Source organism: Canis aureus, chromosome 23 (assembly GCF_053574225.1).
Source record: "Canis aureus isolate CA01 chromosome 23, VMU_Caureus_v.1.0, whole genome shotgun sequence".
In the NCBI taxonomy this organism is placed as follows: Eukaryota; Metazoa; Chordata; class Mammalia; order Carnivora; family Canidae; genus Canis; species Canis aureus.
The window spans coordinates 25660126-25678508 of NC_135633.1; the positions used below are offsets into that span (position 1 = coordinate 25660126).

Consider the following 18383-nt stretch of genomic DNA (forward strand, 5'->3'; position numbering starts at 1 on the left):
TGCCTCTCTCTCTCTCTGTGTCTCTCATGAATAAATAAAATCTTAAAAAATAAAATAAAAATACATACATGGATATTTATATCAGCTTAATTATAACTGCCAAATGTTGAATCAACCAAGATGTCTTTTAGTAGGTGAATGGATAAATGAGCTGTGGTACATACAAACTATGGAATATTATTCAGCACTATAAAGAAATGAGCCATCAAACTATGAAAAGAAATGGAGGAAGCTTTTTTTTTTAAATTTAAATTTTGTGTATTTATTGCAGAGAGAGAAAGCGTGAGCTGGAGAGAAAGGGAGAGGGAATCTGAAGCAGACTCTGCACTGAGCACAGAGTCTGATGTGGGGCTCAATCTCATTAACTGTGAGATCATGACCTGAGCTGAAACCAAGAGTCATCTGCTTAACCAACTGAGCCACCCAGGCACCCCAAGAGGTGGAGGAACCTTAAATGCATATTACTAAGTGAAAGATGCAAACATGGAAAGACTATATACTGTATGATTCCAACTATATGAATTTCTAGAAAAGGCAGAAACTGTGGAGACATTATAAAGGTTGCTGGGGCCTGGGGAGAAGGACGGATAAATGGGCAAAGCAGACAGTATCTTCTTTTTAAAGATTTTATTTTTTAAAGTAATCTCTATGCCCAATGTGGGGCTTGAACTTACAACCCTCAGATCAAGAGTTGCATGCTCTACTGACTGAGTCAGCTGGGTACCCCTGAGGAGAGGGTATTTTTAGGGCAATGAAAATACTCTATATGATAATGACACATGTCATACATTTGCCCAAACCCAAAGAATGTATAACACCAAGAGTGAACCAAAATGTAAACTATGGACTTCTGGGGTGCCTGAGTGGCTCAGTTGGTTAAGTATCCATCTTCCCGGGGAAGGTCATGATCCCGGGGTCCTGGGATTGAGCCCTGCCTTGGGCTCCCTGCTTAGTGGGGAGTCTGTGTCTCCCTCTCCCTCTGGCGCTCCCCACTGCTTGTGCGTGCTCTCTCTCTCTGTTAAACAAACAAACAAATAAATAAATCCTTAAAAAAAAACAAAAAACAAAAACTATGGACTCCAAGGGATTAAGATGTATCAGTGTAGGTTTGTCATTTATAACAAATGTACTACTCTGGTTTGAGATGTTATAATGGAGGAAGCTTTGCATGTTTAGAGGTAGGGGGTATATAGGAAATCCCTATACCTTCCCCTCAACTTTTTAGGAACCTTAAGCTGCTTTTTTTTTTTTTTTTTTAAGATTTTATTTATTCATGAGAGACACACAGAAGGAGAGGCAGAGACATAGGCAGAGAGAGAAGCAGGCTCCACACAGGGAGCCCGCTGCGGGACCCGATCCCGGGTCTCGATCCTGGGTCTCGATCCCAGGTCTCCAGGATCACACCTTGGGCTGAAGGCAGGCTGGGTGGTGGTTTAGCGCCGCCTTCAGCCCAGGGCGTGATCCTAGAGACCCGGGATGGGATGAGTCCCACGTTGGGCTCCCTGCATGGAGCCTGCTTCTCCCTCTACCTGTGTCGTCTCTGCCTCTCTCTCTCTCTCTCTCTGTCTCCCATGAATAAATGAATAAAATCTTAAACAGAAAAAGAAAAAAGAAAGTCTGAATTTAAAAACTATTTTATTTATTTATCTGACAGAGAGAGAGAGCACACAGCAGGCAGAGTGGCAGGCAGAGGGAGAGGGAGAGGCAGACTCCCCTCTGAGCAGAGTCCACTGTGGGGCTGGATGCCAGGACCTGAGGATCATGACCTGAGCTGAAGGGAGATGCTTAACAGACTGTGCCACCCCAGGCGCTCCTAAAGTCGGAATTTCAATATTTTTTACTAGAGGTACTCAGCCTCAGATCTGAAGTGAGAGAAGAAAAGAATCTACAAACTTGAAAATAGAAACTGTCCGTTCTTAAGAACAAACAGAATAAAGGGGTGCCTTCACTGGCTCAATTGGTGGAGCATAAGACTCTCAATCTCAGGGTTGTGAGTTTGAGCCCCATATTGGATGGAGAGTTTTCTTAAGAAAATAAAATCTTGGGGCACCTGAGTGGCTCAGTTGGTTAAGTGTATGCCTTTGGTTCAGGTCATGATTCCGGCATGAAGAGAGAAGCACGATCCCAGCATGATCCCGTCTTTCCCGGAGAAGCCTGCTTCTCCGTCTCCCTGCTCTTGCTCTCTCTGACACTATCCCTGTGTCTCTCTCTCAAATAAATGCATAAGGAAGAAAGAAAGAAAGAAAAAGAAAGAAAGAAAGAAAGAAAGAAAGAAAGAAAGAAAGAAAGAAAGAAAGAAAGATCTTTAAAAAATTAAAAGGAAAAACTTAGGGTTTATATTGCTTTTTTTTTTTTTTTTTTTTTAGGTAGTCGGTTAGGTTATTGATTTAAAATCTTCCTTCCAGGCACCTCAGTGGCTTAGCCGGTTAAGTGTCTGCCTTGGGCTCAGGTCATGGTTCCAGGGTCCTAGGACAGAGCTGAGCTGGCATCAGGCTTCCTGGTCAGTAGGGAAGCCTCTGCCTGCCACTCCCCCTGCTTGTGCTCTCTGTGTCCAAAAAAAAAAAAAAAAAAAATCTTAAAAATATAAAATAAAATAAAGTCTTTCTTCCTTGAGTACCTGGGTGGCTTAGTCAGTTAAGCATCTGCCTTCTGCTCAAGTCATGAACCCAGAGTCCTGGTATTGAGCCCTGCATTGGGCTTTCTGCTTAGCAGGGAGTCTGCTTCTCTTCTCCCTCTGCCTGATGCTCCCCTTGCTTGTTTTCTCTCTCTCAATCTCCATCAAATAAATAAAATCTTAAAAAAAAAAGCCTTTCTCCCCCCCCCCTTTTATGATAGTCACAGAGAGAGAGAGGCAGAGACATAGGCAGAGGGAGAAGCAGGCTCCATGCATCGGGAGCCCGACGTGGGATTCGATTCCGGGTCTCCAGGATCGCGCCCTGGGCCAAAGGCAGGCGCCAAACCGCTGCGCCACCCAGGGATCCCTCCTCCCCTTTTTTTTCTTTTTAAGATTTTTATTTATTCATGAGACACACACACACACACACACACACACACACACACACACACACCCAGAGGGGCAGAGACACAGGCAGAGGGAGAAGCAGGCTCCAAGCAGGCTCCATGCTCCATGCACCCAACATGGGACTCGATCCTGGGATTCCAGGATCATGCCCTGGGCCGAAGGCAGGTGCCTAACCGCTGAGCCACCCAGGGATCCCCTCCTTTTTCTTTTTCTTTTCTTTTTTTTTTTTTTTAATTTATGATAGTCACACAGAAAGAGAGAGAGAGAGGCAGAGACACAGGCAGAGGGAGAAGCAGGCTCCATGCACCGGGAGCCCGACGTGGGATTCGATTCCGGGTCTACAGGATCGCGCCCTGGGCCAAAGGCAGGCGCTAAACCGCTGCGCCACCCAGGGATCCCCTCCCTTTTCAATATAGCCATTGCTAGCTCTAAATTTTCTTCAAAGCAGTACTTTAGTTGCATCCATAAGTTTTGGTATTTTTCATTTTCATTTCATTCATCTTCTTTTCTAATATCTCATTTATTTCATTCGTTATTTAGGAGCGTGTTTATACACATTTGAATTTTCTCTTTTTTTTAAGATTTTATTTATTCATTCATGAGAGACACAGAGAGAGAGAGAGAGAGAGAGAGAGAGAGAGAGAGGCAGAGGGAGAATAGGGCTCCATGCAGGGAGCCCGACGTGGGACTCAATCCTGGGTCTCCAGGATCATGCCCCAGGCTGAAGGCGGCACCTAACTACTGAGCCACTGGGGCTGCCCACATTTGAAAATTTTCTAAGATTTTCTCTTACTGATTTTTTTTTCTCTCTTACTGATTTTTAATTTTGTTCCTCTGTGGTCAGTCAACATACTTTTTTTTTTTTTTTTTTGTAGTCAACATACTTTTAATTTCAGTTTTCTTAAATGTATTGGTGCCTTTTTATGGCCCAACACAGGATATCCCATATGCACTTGAGAAGAATGTATACTCTCTGTCATTTGCTGGTGTGTTCTATAGGTCTCTGCTAGATCTAGCTGGTTTCTAAGGTTGTATGAGTCTTCTACTTCCCTATTGGTCTTCTGCCTACTTACTCTATTCATGATTGGTAGAGGTCATTGAAATTTCCAACTACTATTTTTTTTTCCAGTAATCTTATGATCCTTTGTAAGATTGAGTAATATGCTCTACTGACTGAGGCAGCCAGACACTCCTTCCAACTGCTGTTTTTGAATTATATATTTCTCTATCCAATTCTGATAGTTTTTACTTTATGTATTTTGGAATTCTGTTATTAGGTGCATTTATGGTTATAATTGTTATGTTCCTGATGGATTGACCCTTTATCTTCATAAAATTCTTATCTTTGCCTCTTAATTTTTGTCTTAAATTCTATTTGATATCATTATAGACACTCCAACTAACCTTTAGATTTTTTTAAAAAGATTTTATTATTTTGAGAGAGTGTGTGTATGCACATGCAGGGGAAGGGCAGAGGGAGAGGGAGAAACAGATTCCCCACTGAGCAAAAACCCTGACGCAGCTAGATCCCAGGACCCTGGGATCATGACCTGAGCCAAGGCAGACACTTACTTGACTGAGCCACCAGGCACCTGGAAGATTTTATTTATTTATTTATTTATTTATTTATTTATTTATTTATTTATTTATTCATTCATTCATTCAAAGATTTTATTTATTTATTTATGAGGGACACACAGAGAGAGGCAGAGGCATAGGCAGAGGGTGAAGTAGGCTCTTCACGGGGAGCCTGATGTGGGACTCAATTCTGGATCCCGAAATCATGCCCTGAGGCAAAGGCAGATGCTCAACCGCTGAGCCACCCAGGCATCCCCAGAAGAAAGATTTTAAATCAATAACCTAACCTACTACCTTAAAAACAAAAAAAGAGGGACGTTTGGGTGGCTCAGTGGTTTAGTGCCTGCCTTTGGCCCAGAACGTGATCCTGGAGTCCCAGAATTGAGTCCCACATCAAGCTCTCTGCATAGAATCTGCTTCTCCCTCTGCCTATATCTCTGCCTCTCTCTCTCTCTCTCTCTCTGTGTGTGTGTGTTTCTAACAAATAAAATCTTTAGGAAAAAAAAAAAAAAGCAAACAAGCCTAAAATGAGCAAAAGGAAAGAAATAATATAAAGGAAAGCAAAAATAAATGGAATAGGGGATAGAAAAACAATGGAGAGGGACGCCTGGGTGGCTTAGTCAGTTAAGCGTCTGCCTTCAACTCAGGTCATGATCCTAGCTAGGGTCCTGGAATCGAGCCCCACATTGGGCTCCCTGCTTCACAGAGTCTGCTTCTCCCTCTCCCTCTGCCTGCCACTCCCCTTGCTTGTGCTTGCTCTCTCTCTCTGTCAAATAAATAATAATGAAATCTTTAAAAAGAAAAGAAAAGCAATAGAGAAAATCCATGAAACCAAATATCGATTCTTTGGGGATTGATTGATTGATTTATAAGTGGACTCTGTGCTCATGAACTCATGACCCCCAAATCAAGAGTCGTATGCTCTACTGACTGAGCCAGCCAGACATCCCCAAAATTGGTTCTTTGAGAAGATCGATAAAACTGATAAACAATTATCTAAACTGACCAAGAGGGGCAGCCCTGGTGGCCCAGTGGTTTAGCGCCGCCTTCAGCCCAGGGTGTGATCCTGGAGACCCGGGATCGAGTCCCACGTCGGGCTCACTGTATGGAGCCTGCTTCTCCCTCTGCCTGTGTCTCTGCCTCTCTCTCTCTGTGTCTGTCATGAATAAATAAATAAAATTAAAAAAAATAAACTGACCAAGAAAAAAGAGATAAGAATCAAATTACTAATATTAGGAATAAAAGAGGAGACAACACTACTACCCTTACATAAATAAAAAGCATTGTAAGAGAATACTATGAACACTTGTATGCTAATAAATTAGATGTCATAAATGAAATGGTCAAATTTCTAGAAAGACACAAACTACCAAAGATAACATAAGAAGAAGTAAAAAAATATAAATATGCCCACAACAAGCAAAGAAATTTAATTCATAACTTAAAACTTCCCACAAATAAAAGTTCAGGCTACTACTACTTTAGTGGTGCATTCTACCAAATGTTTAAAGAATCATTAATGCCAATCTGTCACAAAAAAAAAGAAGAGGAAGAAACACTTTCCAATGCACGTTTTAAAAATATTTTATTTGGCAGAGAGAGAGAGAATAGAAGAAGAAGAAGAAGAAGAAGAAGAAGAAGAAGAAGAAGAAGAAGAAAAGAAGAAGAAGAAGAAGAAAAGAAGAAGAAGAAGAAGAAGAAGAAGAAGAAGAAGAAGAAGAAAGAAGAAGAAGAAGAAGAAGAAGAAGAAGAAGAAGAAGAAGAAAAGAAGAAGAAGAAGGAAGAAGAAGAAGAAGGAGAAGAAGGAGAAGAAGGAGAAGAAAGAAGAAGAAAGAAGAAGAAAGAGAAGAAGAGGAGGAGCAGCCCGAGTGGCCCAGGGGTTTAGAGCCGCCTTCAGCCCAGGGCGTGATCCTGGAGACCTGGGATCAAGTCCCACATCAGGCTTCCTGCATGGAGCCTGCTTCTCCCTCTGCCTGTGTCTCTGCCTCTCTCTCTCTGTGTCTCTCATGAATAAATAAATAAAATATTTTAAAAAAAGAAGAAGAAGAAGGAAGAAGGAAGAAGGAAGAAGGAAGAAGAAGAAGAAGAAGAAGAAGAAGAGAAGAAGAAGAAGAAGAAAGGGGAGTGGCAGGCAGAGGGAGAGGGAGAAGCAGGCAGGGCTAGATCTGAGGACTTTGAGAACATGACCTTAGCCAAAGGCAGCTGCTTAACCAACTAAGACTTCCAGGTGCCTCTTTCCAACTCATTCTATGAGACCAATACTCCTTTGATAAAAAATCAGAGAAAGACATCACAAGAAAACTACAGAGCAATATCCCTTGTGGATAAAAATGTAAATCTTCTCAACAAAATACTAGCAAACCAAATCCAGCCCATTATAAAATGGATTATACATCCTGACCAAGTAGGATTAATCCCAGAATGCAAGTTGGTTTAATATCCAAATATCAATTGATTTAAAATATCCTATTACTAGAATAGAGGACAAAACCCACATGATGGCCTAAGTTGAAACATCATTTGACAAAATCCAATATCCTTTCATGATTCAAAACAAAACCCAACACAGAACTAAGAATAGAAGGGAATTCCCACAACCTGATAAAGGACATCTATGAAAAACTCACAGAAAACATCATAGTCAGTGCCAAAAGGCTTTCCCTCTAATATCAGTAACAAACAAGTATATCCATGCGCATCATGTCTATTCAACATTGTATAAAAGTTGTAGCTAGGGGGCGCCTGGCTGACTCAGTCTGTGGAGCTTGCAACTCCTGATTTTGGGGTGAGAGTTTGAACTCAACTTTAGACATAGAGATTACTTTTTAAAAAGTTGTAGTTAAGACTAAAAAGTTTTAGTCAATAAAAAAGAATAAAGGCATCCAGATTGGAAAGCAAGAAATAAAACTATTGTTTCTTCTCTTCCTCCCTCCTTCTCTCTCTTTCTCCCTTCCTTCCTTCATTCCTTCATTCCTTCCTTCCCTTCTTCCCCTGCTGCAAAAAGTTTTTTTTTTTGTTTGTTTGTTTGTTTGTTTCCATTTGGTCCACAGTTGGTTAAAAAGCTGCATAGTGGCTGTAGGGAGAAGCTCCAGCAAAAGCCCTGGCATGAGAGGGATCCCAGAGGGGCCCCTCAAAGGCTGTTCATTTAGTTAGTGGTTCTCCAGGAAGCAGTAAAACTTTGTAGTCACAGATGATATGATACTGTATGTAGAAAATCCTAAGGAATCCACAAAACATTGTTATTACTAATAAGTGAGTTTAGCAAGTTTGTAGGATACTAGATCAATATACAAAAATCAGTTGTATTTCTATACACTAGCAATGAACAAAATAAAAATGAATTTAAGAATATAATTCCATTCACAGTAGCATAAGAAATAATAAGATACATAGAAGTGAATTTAACAAAGTAAAAGACTTGTATACTGAAAACTGTAAAACATGTTTTTTTTATTTTTCTATTTATTTATGATAGTCACACAGAGAGAGAGAGGCAGAGACACAGGCAGAGGGAGAAACAGGCTCCATGCACCGGGAGCCTGACATGGGATTCAATCCCAGGTCTCCAGGATTGCGCCCTGGGCCAAAGTCAGGTGCCAAACCGCTGCGCCACCCAGGGATCCCTGTAAAACATGTTTTAAAGAACTTTAAGACCTAACTAAATGGAAAGACCTCCCATGTTCATCAATCAGGAGACTTAATACTCTTAAGAGGGTATTACTCCCAAACTGATCTACAGATTCAATTCAATCCTTATCTAAAATCCCAGCTGGCTTTTTTGACAATCTGATCCTAAAATCCATATGGACACACAAGAAGACCATTATGGTCTTGAAAAAGAACAAAATTGGGCAGCCTGGGTGGCTCAGCGGGTTTAGCTCCGCCTTCAGCCCAAGGCCTGATCTTGGGATCCCGGGATGAGTCCCACATCCAGCTCCCTGAATGAAACCTGTTTCTCCCTCTGCCTGTGTCACTGCTCTCTCTCTATGTCTCTCATGAATAAATAAATAAAATCTTTTTTAAAAAAAGAACAAAATTAGAGGACTCTCACATTTTGGTTTCAAAACCTATTACAAAGCTACAACAATCAATACAGTGTGACAGTAGCATAAAGGAAGATATGTAGGTCAATGAATTAGAACTGAGAATCCAGAGTTTTGACAAATTGAATTGTGCCAAGACAGTTCATTGGGGGAAAAGAATAATCTTTTCAATATATGGGGCTGGGTTACAACTGGATAGTCACTTGCAAAAAAATAAAGTTGGGCCCTCGTTTTATGCCTTACATAAAAATTAACTAAAAATGGATTAAAGACCCAAATGTAAAAGCTAAAACTATAGAACTCCTTTAAAAAACAGGGGAAGAGTTTCATGACATTGTATGAGGCAATGATTTCCTGGATATGATGGCCAAGGCAAGGCAACAAAAGAAAAAAATAGATAAACTGGGCAGCATCAAAATGGAAACTGTGCACCCAAAGACAGTTAACAGAGTGAAAAGGCAGCCTAGAGAATGGGAGAAATAATTTGCAACTCATACATCCGACAAGAGGTTAGTCCAGAATACAGAGAGAACTAGAGAGCTCCCACAATAATAAGATGTATAATACAATTTAAAAGTGGCAAACAACTTGAATAGACATTTCTCCATAGGTCTACAAATAATCAACAAGACTATGAGAAGATACTCAGCTCACCCATCATCAGGGAAATGCAAATCAAAACCACAATGAGATATCACCTGACACCCACTAGGATGGCTTTTATTAAAAAACAAAAAGCCAACAGGAAATAACAAGGGTTGGTGAGGATGTGAAGAAATTGGAACCCTTGTACACTGTTGGTGGGAATGTAAACTTGTGTAATTATTACGGCAAATATGATGGCAATTCCTCAAAAATAGAATTACCATATGATTCAGCTATTCCACATCTGAATATATACTCAAAAGAATTGAAGGCAGCGTCCTCGAAAGAGAATTGTACACCTGTGTTTATAATAGCATTCTTCACAATAGCCAAGAAGTGGAAGCAACCCAGGATCTATCAGTGGATGAATGGATAAACAAAATGTAGCACATGCATATAATGAGATATTACTCAGTTATTAAAAAGAAATGAAGTTCTGGCACATGGATGAACCTTGAGGACATTATGCTAAGTGAAATAAGCAAGTGACAAAAAGACAAATACAGTGTGATTCCCACTTATATGAAATATCTAGAGTGGTCCATTTATACAGACAGAAAGTTGAATGATGGTTGCCAGGGACCGGGGAGAGGAGGAAATGGTATCTTGTGGCTTAATGAGAATAGGGTATCAGTTTTACAAGATGCAAAGGCTCTGGAGATTGATTGCACAACATAAATACACTTAACATTACTGAACTGTACACTTAAAAATAATTAAGATGGTAAGTTTTTTTATAAATTTATTTTTTATTGGTGTTCAATTTGCCAACATATAGAATAACACCCAGTGCTCATCCCGTCAAGTGCCCCCCTCAGTGCCCGTCATCCATTCACCCCCACCCCCTGCCCTCCTCGCCTTCCACCACTCCTAGTTCGTTTCCAAGAGTTAGGAGTCTTCATGCTCTGTCTCCCTTTCTGATATTTCCCACTCATTTTTTCTTCTTTCCCCTTTATTCCCTTTCACTATTTTTTATATTCCCCAAATGAATGAGACCATATAATGTTTGTCCTTCTCTGATTGACTTATTTCACTCAGCATAATACCCTCCAGTTCCATCCACGTCGAAGCAAATGGTAGGTATTTGTCATTTCTAATGGCTGAGTAATATTCCATTGTATACATAGACCACATCTTCTTTATCCATTCAAGATGGTAAGTTTTATATAATGTATGCTTCTCCACAATTTTTTAAAAGGCTATCAAAAAATGCTTATTTATGTTTCCAGAAATGTGAGGTGGTGAGATATTACATAATTTATCAGATTTGAGACAATTTTTCTCTGTGAACCTTGACTTCTGTACTTCAACCTCTAACTGTGTCTACCTGGTTACTCAAAAATTAGCCTGACAGCTATCATTTGAGCCTACTGCCAGGCTTTTCCTTTTTTTTTTTTTTTTTTAAGATTTTATTATTGATTGATGAGAGACACACAGAGAGAGAAAGAGGCAGAGACACAGGCAGAGGGAGAAGCAGGCTCCACGCAGGAAGCCCGATGTGGGACTCGATCCCGGGTCTCCAGGATCACGCCCCTGGCTGAAGGTGGCGCTAAACCTCTGAGCCACCGGGGCTGCCCTCTTTTTTTTTTTTTTTTTTTTTTTTAAGAGTTTATTTATTTATTCATGAGAATACACAGAGAGGAGAGAGAGAGGCAGAGACAGGCAGAGGGAGAAGCAGGCTTCACGCGGGGAGCCTGATGTGGGACTTAATCCAGGGTCCCCAGGATCACACCCCGGGCTGCAGGTGGTGCTAAACCGCTGAGCCACCGGGGCTGCCCTGCCAGGCTTTTCCATATATACTTCTCAACAACCCTCTGGTGAGCAAATTAAAGCTCAGAAAGGCTCAGTGACATTTTCTAAGATGGTATGAGGGACGGTGCTGTCATTGGGACCCATGGCCTGACCCTAAAGCCTGGGTTCTCCTCCTACTGCACCTCATGCCCCTCAAGCTAGCTTCATCCTAACAACGACTTGGGATGCCTCAAAAATTCAGATTCCCCCTTAAAGATGAACTTCTCTAGGAGTTGATGAATGTTGAAGCTATGATCCCGTAATGAAGAAATTAATAAAGAGATGAATGAGGCCAGGAGTGAGTACAGGGACGGGCTAAGGGAGCCTTGAATGGGTGGGGTCTGGAAAAGAAGGAAGACCAGAGCGGAAAGCAGAAATCACACTCTGTGGTAATCAGAGCCCTTACAGTCAGTCTAGCCTGGCTGAGTTCAGAGACCATTGGGGAAAGTCCAAGGCCTGTAGCCATCGCCAGGCTGAAAAGAGGCCAGTCCAGACACAGCTGTGTGTGCTCCCAGCCGCAAAGGAGGCTCAGGCAAGATGCCCTAAGGAGGGAAGGGTGACAGGGACACTGGGTAGGGGAGGAGCAGATCTTTCTCTAGAAAGATCGCTCTGGATGGGGGTGGGGGAGCGGCGGTGGGGGGCACCTGAGTGATTCAGTCCATTAAGCATCTGCCTTTGGCTCAGGTCCTGATCCCAGGGTTGTGAGAAGGAGCCCCGCATCCGCTTCCGGCTCCCTGCTCAGCGAGGAGTCTGCTTCTCCCTCCAGCGTTTTTCTCCTCCTGCTCCACCCCCCCCCCCCCCGCCCGCCTGCCGCTTTCTCTCCTCTCTCTCCCGAATAAATAAACAAAATTTAACAAAAGAAAGAAAGAAAGAAAGAAAGAAAGAAAGAAAGAAAGAAAGAAAGAGAAAGAAAGAATCACTCCAGCTCCTGCGGGGAAGGTGACTTTAAGGGGAAGAAGAACCCGGGAGGAGGGAAGACCTGATCCCAAACAGAGAGCCAAGGGAAATGAATTCCATTAAGGTTTTGGAAGGACCCTTGGCCAGGGCTTTGTGGGGATGTGGGGTTGGTGAGAGAGAGGAAGCATTCTGTGTTATCTATTCAAGTACTTCAGCAACAGTCCAAAAAAACAGATCTTTACCAGATGGAAGTGGGGGCGGGGGATGGGCAAGGGTCAGTCAGGAAGAGAGAAGTGGGCTGTCACTTTTGTTGGGTGACTCCCAGGACTCTAAGCACTTGTCTAGTTGGCTGTTCCGCATGGGGTGCTTTTATTTTATATAATTAATTCATTGACTGATTTTTTGGTGGGGGGAGAGGGAGAGAGAGAGAGACAGGGTTGGGGGAGGGGGGCAGGGAGGAGCAGAGGGAGGGGGAGAAGAAGACTCTTTTTTTAAAATTTTTTGGAAGGAGACTCTTAAGTAGACTTCATTCCCAGTGCAGAAGCCTACATGGGGCTTGATCTCACAACCCAGAGATCATGACCTGAGCTGAAATCTAGAGTCGGGCACTTAACCGAATGAGCCACCCCGGCACCCCCATGGGTACTTTCATATTGTATCTAGTGTTCAGGGATCACTGCCCTTGTTTTCTGAAGGGTAGGATAGGGATCTGGTGCATTAGTCTAGAAAGAGCCAAGGAGACCAGTATTATGACAAGGTGGAGGAAGGAAATGGCTTTAGAGAACAGAGAAGGAAAAAGTCTGAGGAAGCAAAAGTCAGAAGCCACTACTCTTTCTATTTCTGCATTATTTAACCAAATGCCACCTGTGTGTTACACCCCTTGACCCCAGGGCTGATTGGGAGAACTCAGCAGAGCTGGGTCACTGCCTTCCCCCAGCTTGCTGGTTTCCAAACTGGCATGGGAACCCAGGTGAGCCAGGGTGTAATGGAGAGCACTTGCTGGACATGGCGTGAGGGCACTGTGTGTCCCTGGCCCTTTTCAGGGGAGCAGGGCATGGTTCTGAACTATTTAATTACCTTTCTTTTTTTCTTTTTTTTAAAGATTTTTAAATTTATTTACTCATGAGAGACAGAGAGAGACAGAGAGAGAGAGAGAGAGGCAGAGACACAGGCAGAGGGAGAAGCAGGCTCCATGCTGGGAGCCTGATGTGGGACTTGATCCCAGGTCTCCAGGATCATGCCCTGGGCCCAAGGCAGGTGCTAAACTGATGAGCCACCCAGGGATCCCCTTTAATTACCTTTCTTAAGTAAATTTGAGAGAAGATGAGGGCACAAAGACATGTCCTCCAATTTAGGAAAACTCTCCCAGGGTTGATCCACTCATCCCAGGTGGATGAATGAGCCTGGCAAGCCTGGGATGAGAAAGCCCCCTTTTGCCAAGCTTCTCTTCTTCAGGTTTGGGGAGCCTCGGCAGCCCAGCACTGAAGGAACAGGGTCTGACCCCATCCTTCACTGGACACAGAGGGCCGAGGGGAGCCCTGCATGAGGCTCTCTTGGCTCAGGCCCTGACCTCCCTGACCTCCGCTTGCAGGGACAGAAAGACATGGCCTGGAGACTGATAGCGCTTGTGCTGCTGTTGGCCTGGACAGCCCCCACGTGCAGGGCCCGGGTCAGGACAGACCTGCTCAACGTCTGCATGGATGCCAAGCACCACAAGGCAAAGCCAGGCCCAGAGGATAAACTGCATGCCCAGGTGAGGCAGAAGGGTGGTTCAAGTTGAGGAGGGGGGCGGTTCTAACGTGGGAACAAGTCAGGGTGGTAGGGGAAGGACCAACAGCTCAGAAACCCCCACATCCCAGGTTATTGCTATGGGAGCAGATGAAGGTAAGGTGGCGTGTATGGGTGGAGGTGGTTTTAGAGGTGGCCTCCTCAGAGAATTCCATGGCTGTGATGATATGATCTAATCACTGTTGAGTACTTATCAGGTGTTGTGTTTACTGCACATGATTTCATATTCCCTTTGTCGGTCCTTTGAGGTAGGAGACAACATTCTCCCCTACATAACACAAATGAGAAAACTGAGGCCCAGAGAAGCCAAGGACACAGAGGGCTGAGACGTAAGCAGCCAGTGGTGGCGTAGGGCGAGGACTCGGGTGGGCACTCTCAGTGGTTTGGAGGGTGAGAGATTGTTGGGGAAGACGGTTCTTCCTACCTTCACTGTGAGCCAGTCCATGGAGTGTCAAGGGTAGAGGAGGTCTCTTAGGGCTGTGATACAGGGTAACAGGTGCGGTACATTCACACATTCTGTAAAAGTGGATGCCAGTCGGTTGCAACTCTATTGAGATTCCACGTCTTCTTTTTATGATAAATACTCTTTAGACTCTGTTTTCTATCCTGGAATAAAATTCAAAGCCAATAGAACTTATTTGCATATTTAACTTAAAAAAATAACACGAGGGGCAGCTAGGTGGCTCAGTTGGTTAAGCATCTGTCTTCAACTCAAGTCATGATCTCGGGGTCCTGGGATTGAGTCCCTCATGGGCTCCCTGCCTGGTGGGGAGTCTGCTTCTCCCTCTCCCTCTGTCTTCTGCCCCCTGCTCATGCTCTCTTTCTCTCAAATAAATAAAATCCTTAAAAAATATATATCAAAAAAAAAATATATATATATATCAACATAATTCTCTATCTGTAATACAAAGGAGAAGCACAAAGGAAGTAACTTATAATAAAATAAAATATATTTCAATATTTTAATTCTCTGGCATGACTACGTTAGAAATCACTATCAAATAGCATTTTTGTTTTTGTTCACCAAATCGCTATGAATGGGACAGTTACAGCTGTACAGCTGTAGATCAATAACAGGTGTATTCTATTGGCAACTTAAATGCTGTAAAATATGCTAAGCTATGTTGCCACTGATGACATAATTTTCTATAACAGTGAATAATTCCGGTAAAACAAAGCACATAGCAAGGCCTTTCTTTTTCAGAGTATTTGCAGTCCTGAAAAAGCCCATCTATATTAAACACTTGCTAAAATATGGTGTGTCTATATGTAAGATGGAGTTCAGTTGAGATTTAGGGAAATCATAACTAGGTCTTTCGTTTACTTCTTTCAGCAAATATTTTTATGGGTCTGCCATGGCACTGGCCTCACCTCTGGGGAAACAGACCCTATTACTTGCTGAGAAGTTACTCAGCATACATTACCACGTAGGTCATTCCCTTCTTCCTTTGCTCAAAATGTCACCTCCCGGTGAAGCTTTTCACAACCACCTTAGTTAAAATTTCAAAGATTATCTCATATTCCACATTCCTATTCCCTGCTATAATTCTGTCCATATAATTGATCAGATCCTGACACTAGACTTTTTTTTTTCTCTTAGTTTCTTACTGTGTGTCCCCACTGATCAGGATAGGATGTAAGTTCCATGAACACATATTGCTGTCTGGTTTGTTCTCTATCATATTCTCGGCATCTAGAACGTGACTGGAATAGAAATGGGTGCTCAGTAATTATTATTATTTTTAAAAGATTTTGTTTATTTATTTGAGAGAGAGACAGAGATAGCGACAGAGATAGTGGCGGGGAGAGCAGAGAGGAGAGGGAAAGGAGGCTCCTCGCTGAGCAGGGAGCCCAATGTGGGGCTCCAGCCCAGGACCCTAAGACCATGACCTGAGCTGAAGGCAGACACTTAACTGACTGAGCCACCCAGGTGCCCCTCAGTAATTATTTTTCAATGAATAAATAAATCAAAGAATTTTCTATATAAAATGTGAAGGGGGGATCCCTGAATGGCTCAGCGGTTTGGGGCCTGGCTTCAGCCCAGGGCCTGATCCTGGAGTCCTGGGATCGAGTCCCACATCGGGCTCCCTGCATGGAGCCTGCTTCTCTCTCTGCCTGTGTCTCTGCCTCTTTCTCTCTGTGTCTCTCATGAATAAGTAAATAAAATCTTTAAAAAAAAAAAAGTGTGAAGGGGTGCATAAATGACAGCTATTGTCCCCTGAGGACAGGGTTTCTCTCCAGCTCCCTCAAGCCCTGATCAGCCCTGTTGTGACTGAGTCTCCCCTCAGATGGGTGTTCCTGGACATCAAGAACAGAGGGGTCCTCACAGTAAACTTTCCTGGGATAACCCACTTGAGGCAGGAGAACGAGAACCAAACAGAAAAGGCTGGAGGTGGCAGAAGGTTGTGGGGAAGGGGGCAGTTAGTCCGGGTCTCCCCCACGCAGTGCACTCCCTGGAGGAAGAAGGCCTGCTGCACCGTCAGCACCAGCCAGGAGCTGCACAAGGACACCTCCCGCCTGTATAACTTCACCTGGGACCACTGCGGCAAGATGGAGCCCGCCTGCAAGCGCCACTTCATCCAGGACAACTGTCTCTATGAGTGCTCCCCCAACCTGGGGCCCTGGATCCAGGAGGTACGGGACTGCCCCTCACCCCCACCCAGCAGGCTGCCATCCAGCTTGGGCAAGGCCATGGCTGCCCCCACCCCTGGCTGAAGGGAGCCCTCCCTCTTGGCCTCCCACGCAGGTGAACCAGAGCTGGCGCAAGGAGCGCATCCTGCACGTGCCCCTGTGCAGAGAGGACTGTGAGCAATGGTGGCAGGACTGCCGCACCTCCTACACCTGCAAGAGCAACTGGCACAGGGGCTGGAACTGGACCTCAGGTGAGGGCTTGGGGGTGGGGAGACGGAGGGGGGCTTTGAGGATCTGGGATTGGGTGAGGATTTCTGGGGGTGGCCAGAAATGAGCTTTGGGCCCGGGGTGGGGGGTGGGGTGAATGTGCCTGCCCTCTCTCCCCTGCAGGAGTGAACAAGTGTCCAGCTAGGACCACCTGCCGCACATTTGAGGCCTACTTTCCCACGCCTGCAGCCCTGTGTGAGGGCATCTGGGATCACTCCTACAAGGCCACCAACTACAGGCGGGGGAGTGGCCGCTGCATCCAGATGTGGTTTGACCCGGCCCAGGGTAACCCCAATGAGGAGGTGGCGAGGTTCTACGCAGGGGCCAGGAACGCTGGGGTTATGCCCCAAGGGATTGAGCATCTCCTGCTCAGCCTGGCCCCCATGCTGTACCTCTGGCTCCTTGGCCGGGTCTAGCCCGACCCAGATGTCCACTCCGCATGTCCCGGGTTCTGATGACCAAGTTGGGTTCAGCTCAGCTCTCACAAATGTGGGTACCCTAAGTGAGCCTCCATCTATTATCCATCCTTCCCTTTTGTCATCCAGTTTCTGCTCCATGGTGGGCCTTGGGGTTTCTCTGGCAATCAGTTCAAATAAAGAGACAGACATATCTGTGTCAGATGAATCATTCTGGTTCCAGTAGGTAGAATCCACAGTTGTTGGATTCTTTCAGATCAGAGAAATAAGACCTGGGTTTGAATCTCAGCTCTGCTACTGCCTATGCCAAAGTGAAGCAGTTGCCTGTCTATTCTAAAGCTTAGTTTCCTCCCCAATAAAATAAGGATAATGATCCTTCCTTCCCTCTGGGTTGTGAAATACAAAGGAGCTGTTGCCTAGAAAGCATGTAAGTCCAGTGCCTGCACTTAATAATCCTCAGGGATCCTGTTGCTCCTATAGCCACAAATGAGAGCCAGGTCCAGAACTTTGTTACTTATGCTGCTCCCAAATATCCCCCTTTCTGCCAGGTGCTGTCTGCCTGGCTCTGTGCTCGGCTGTGCAATGGGAAAGCTGGGGATGGGAGTCCAGAGAAGACTCTGAATTCCCAGTGGGGGTGAAAAAAATTTGCCGGTTATGTGGATTGAAGGGACAGAGTTGAGGCTTGGACCCTCAGAGGAGGAAGAGAGAGCACTGGGGAGGGCAGTCTGGGACTGGAAGAGGAAATGCTTAAGAGCCTTGAATTGGTTTACCCCTGCTGAGTCCGAGGGGCTTGGGTGGGAAAAGGTTGGAAACTCTTAGGAGCTTCCTGGGGCAGGAGCCTGGCCTCTCCTCTGGCATCTTTGTCCCCTCCAGGAATTGCTAGATATGCCTGTCTGGTCTTTGCACCGCCCCCAGGAACTCGGTCTGAGTTGATCTCTGGGTCTCCTCCCTCTTACCCTTTCCCCCTGGGGAAGCCTTTGTCTCTACATCTCCCTCACGGTTACCCCCAGAGGCACAGGTACCTGTCTGAGAACACCAGGCAGGTGGGTGATCAGGCTAGGACTAGAACTCAGGTGTGAAGACTCCTGGTCCAGGTCTCCCCCCTCCACCGCACCAGGGTGCCCCCTTCATGGCTCTCCCCTCCCCTCCCACCTAAAGCTGAGGGACGAGGAAGTTGGGCGGTTTGTGGAGGATGGCTTATGGGGCTCCTGGAGGGGTCTAGAGACCCTGGGCTGTATGGGGGTGTCTGTTAGCCACTGTATCTAGTCTGGAAGGCCCCGACAGAGCCCATCCCGTGTCATTCAG

General features: G+C 44.7%; 1 protein-coding gene across 3 annotated transcripts; it reads left to right on the top strand.

Annotated features, from left to right (window-relative positions):
* Nucleotides 1-11452: 11452 nt before the first annotated feature.
* On the top strand, nt 11453-17271 carry LOC144294845 (folate receptor beta-like). 3 transcript variants are annotated; one of them, XM_077866880.1, is made up of 5 exons: nt 11453-11611; nt 13568-13729; nt 16210-16398; nt 16511-16646; nt 16786-17271. In XM_077866880.1, the coding sequence occupies exons 2-5, from the start codon at nt 13580-13582 to the stop codon at nt 17076-17078; spliced, it is 768 nt and encodes a 255-aa protein (XP_077723006.1). In that variant the 5' UTR covers nt 11453-11611; nt 13568-13579; the 3' UTR covers nt 17079-17271. The 3 variants fall into 3 exon arrangements, with proteins under 3 accessions (XP_077723006.1, XP_077723007.1, XP_077723005.1); XM_077866881.1 differs by lacking the exon at nt 11453-11611 and adding an exon at nt 11961-12018; XM_077866879.1 differs by lacking the exon at nt 11453-11611 and adding an exon at nt 12920-12946.
* The last annotated feature ends 1112 nt before the right edge of the window (nt 17272-18383 follow it).

What these genes read in the sequence shown, in the direction of transcription:
- LOC144294845 (XM_077866879.1), top strand. An exon ending in AGGATAAACTGCATGCCCAG is followed by an intron (nt 13,730 to 16,209) that starts GTGAGGCAGAAG and finishes TCCCCCACGCAG; the next exon opens with TGCACTCCCTGGAGGAAGAA. An exon ending in TGGGGCCCTGGATCCAGGAG is followed by an intron (nt 16,399 to 16,510) that starts GTACGGGACTGC and finishes CCTCCCACGCAG; the next exon opens with GTGAACCAGAGCTGGCGCAA.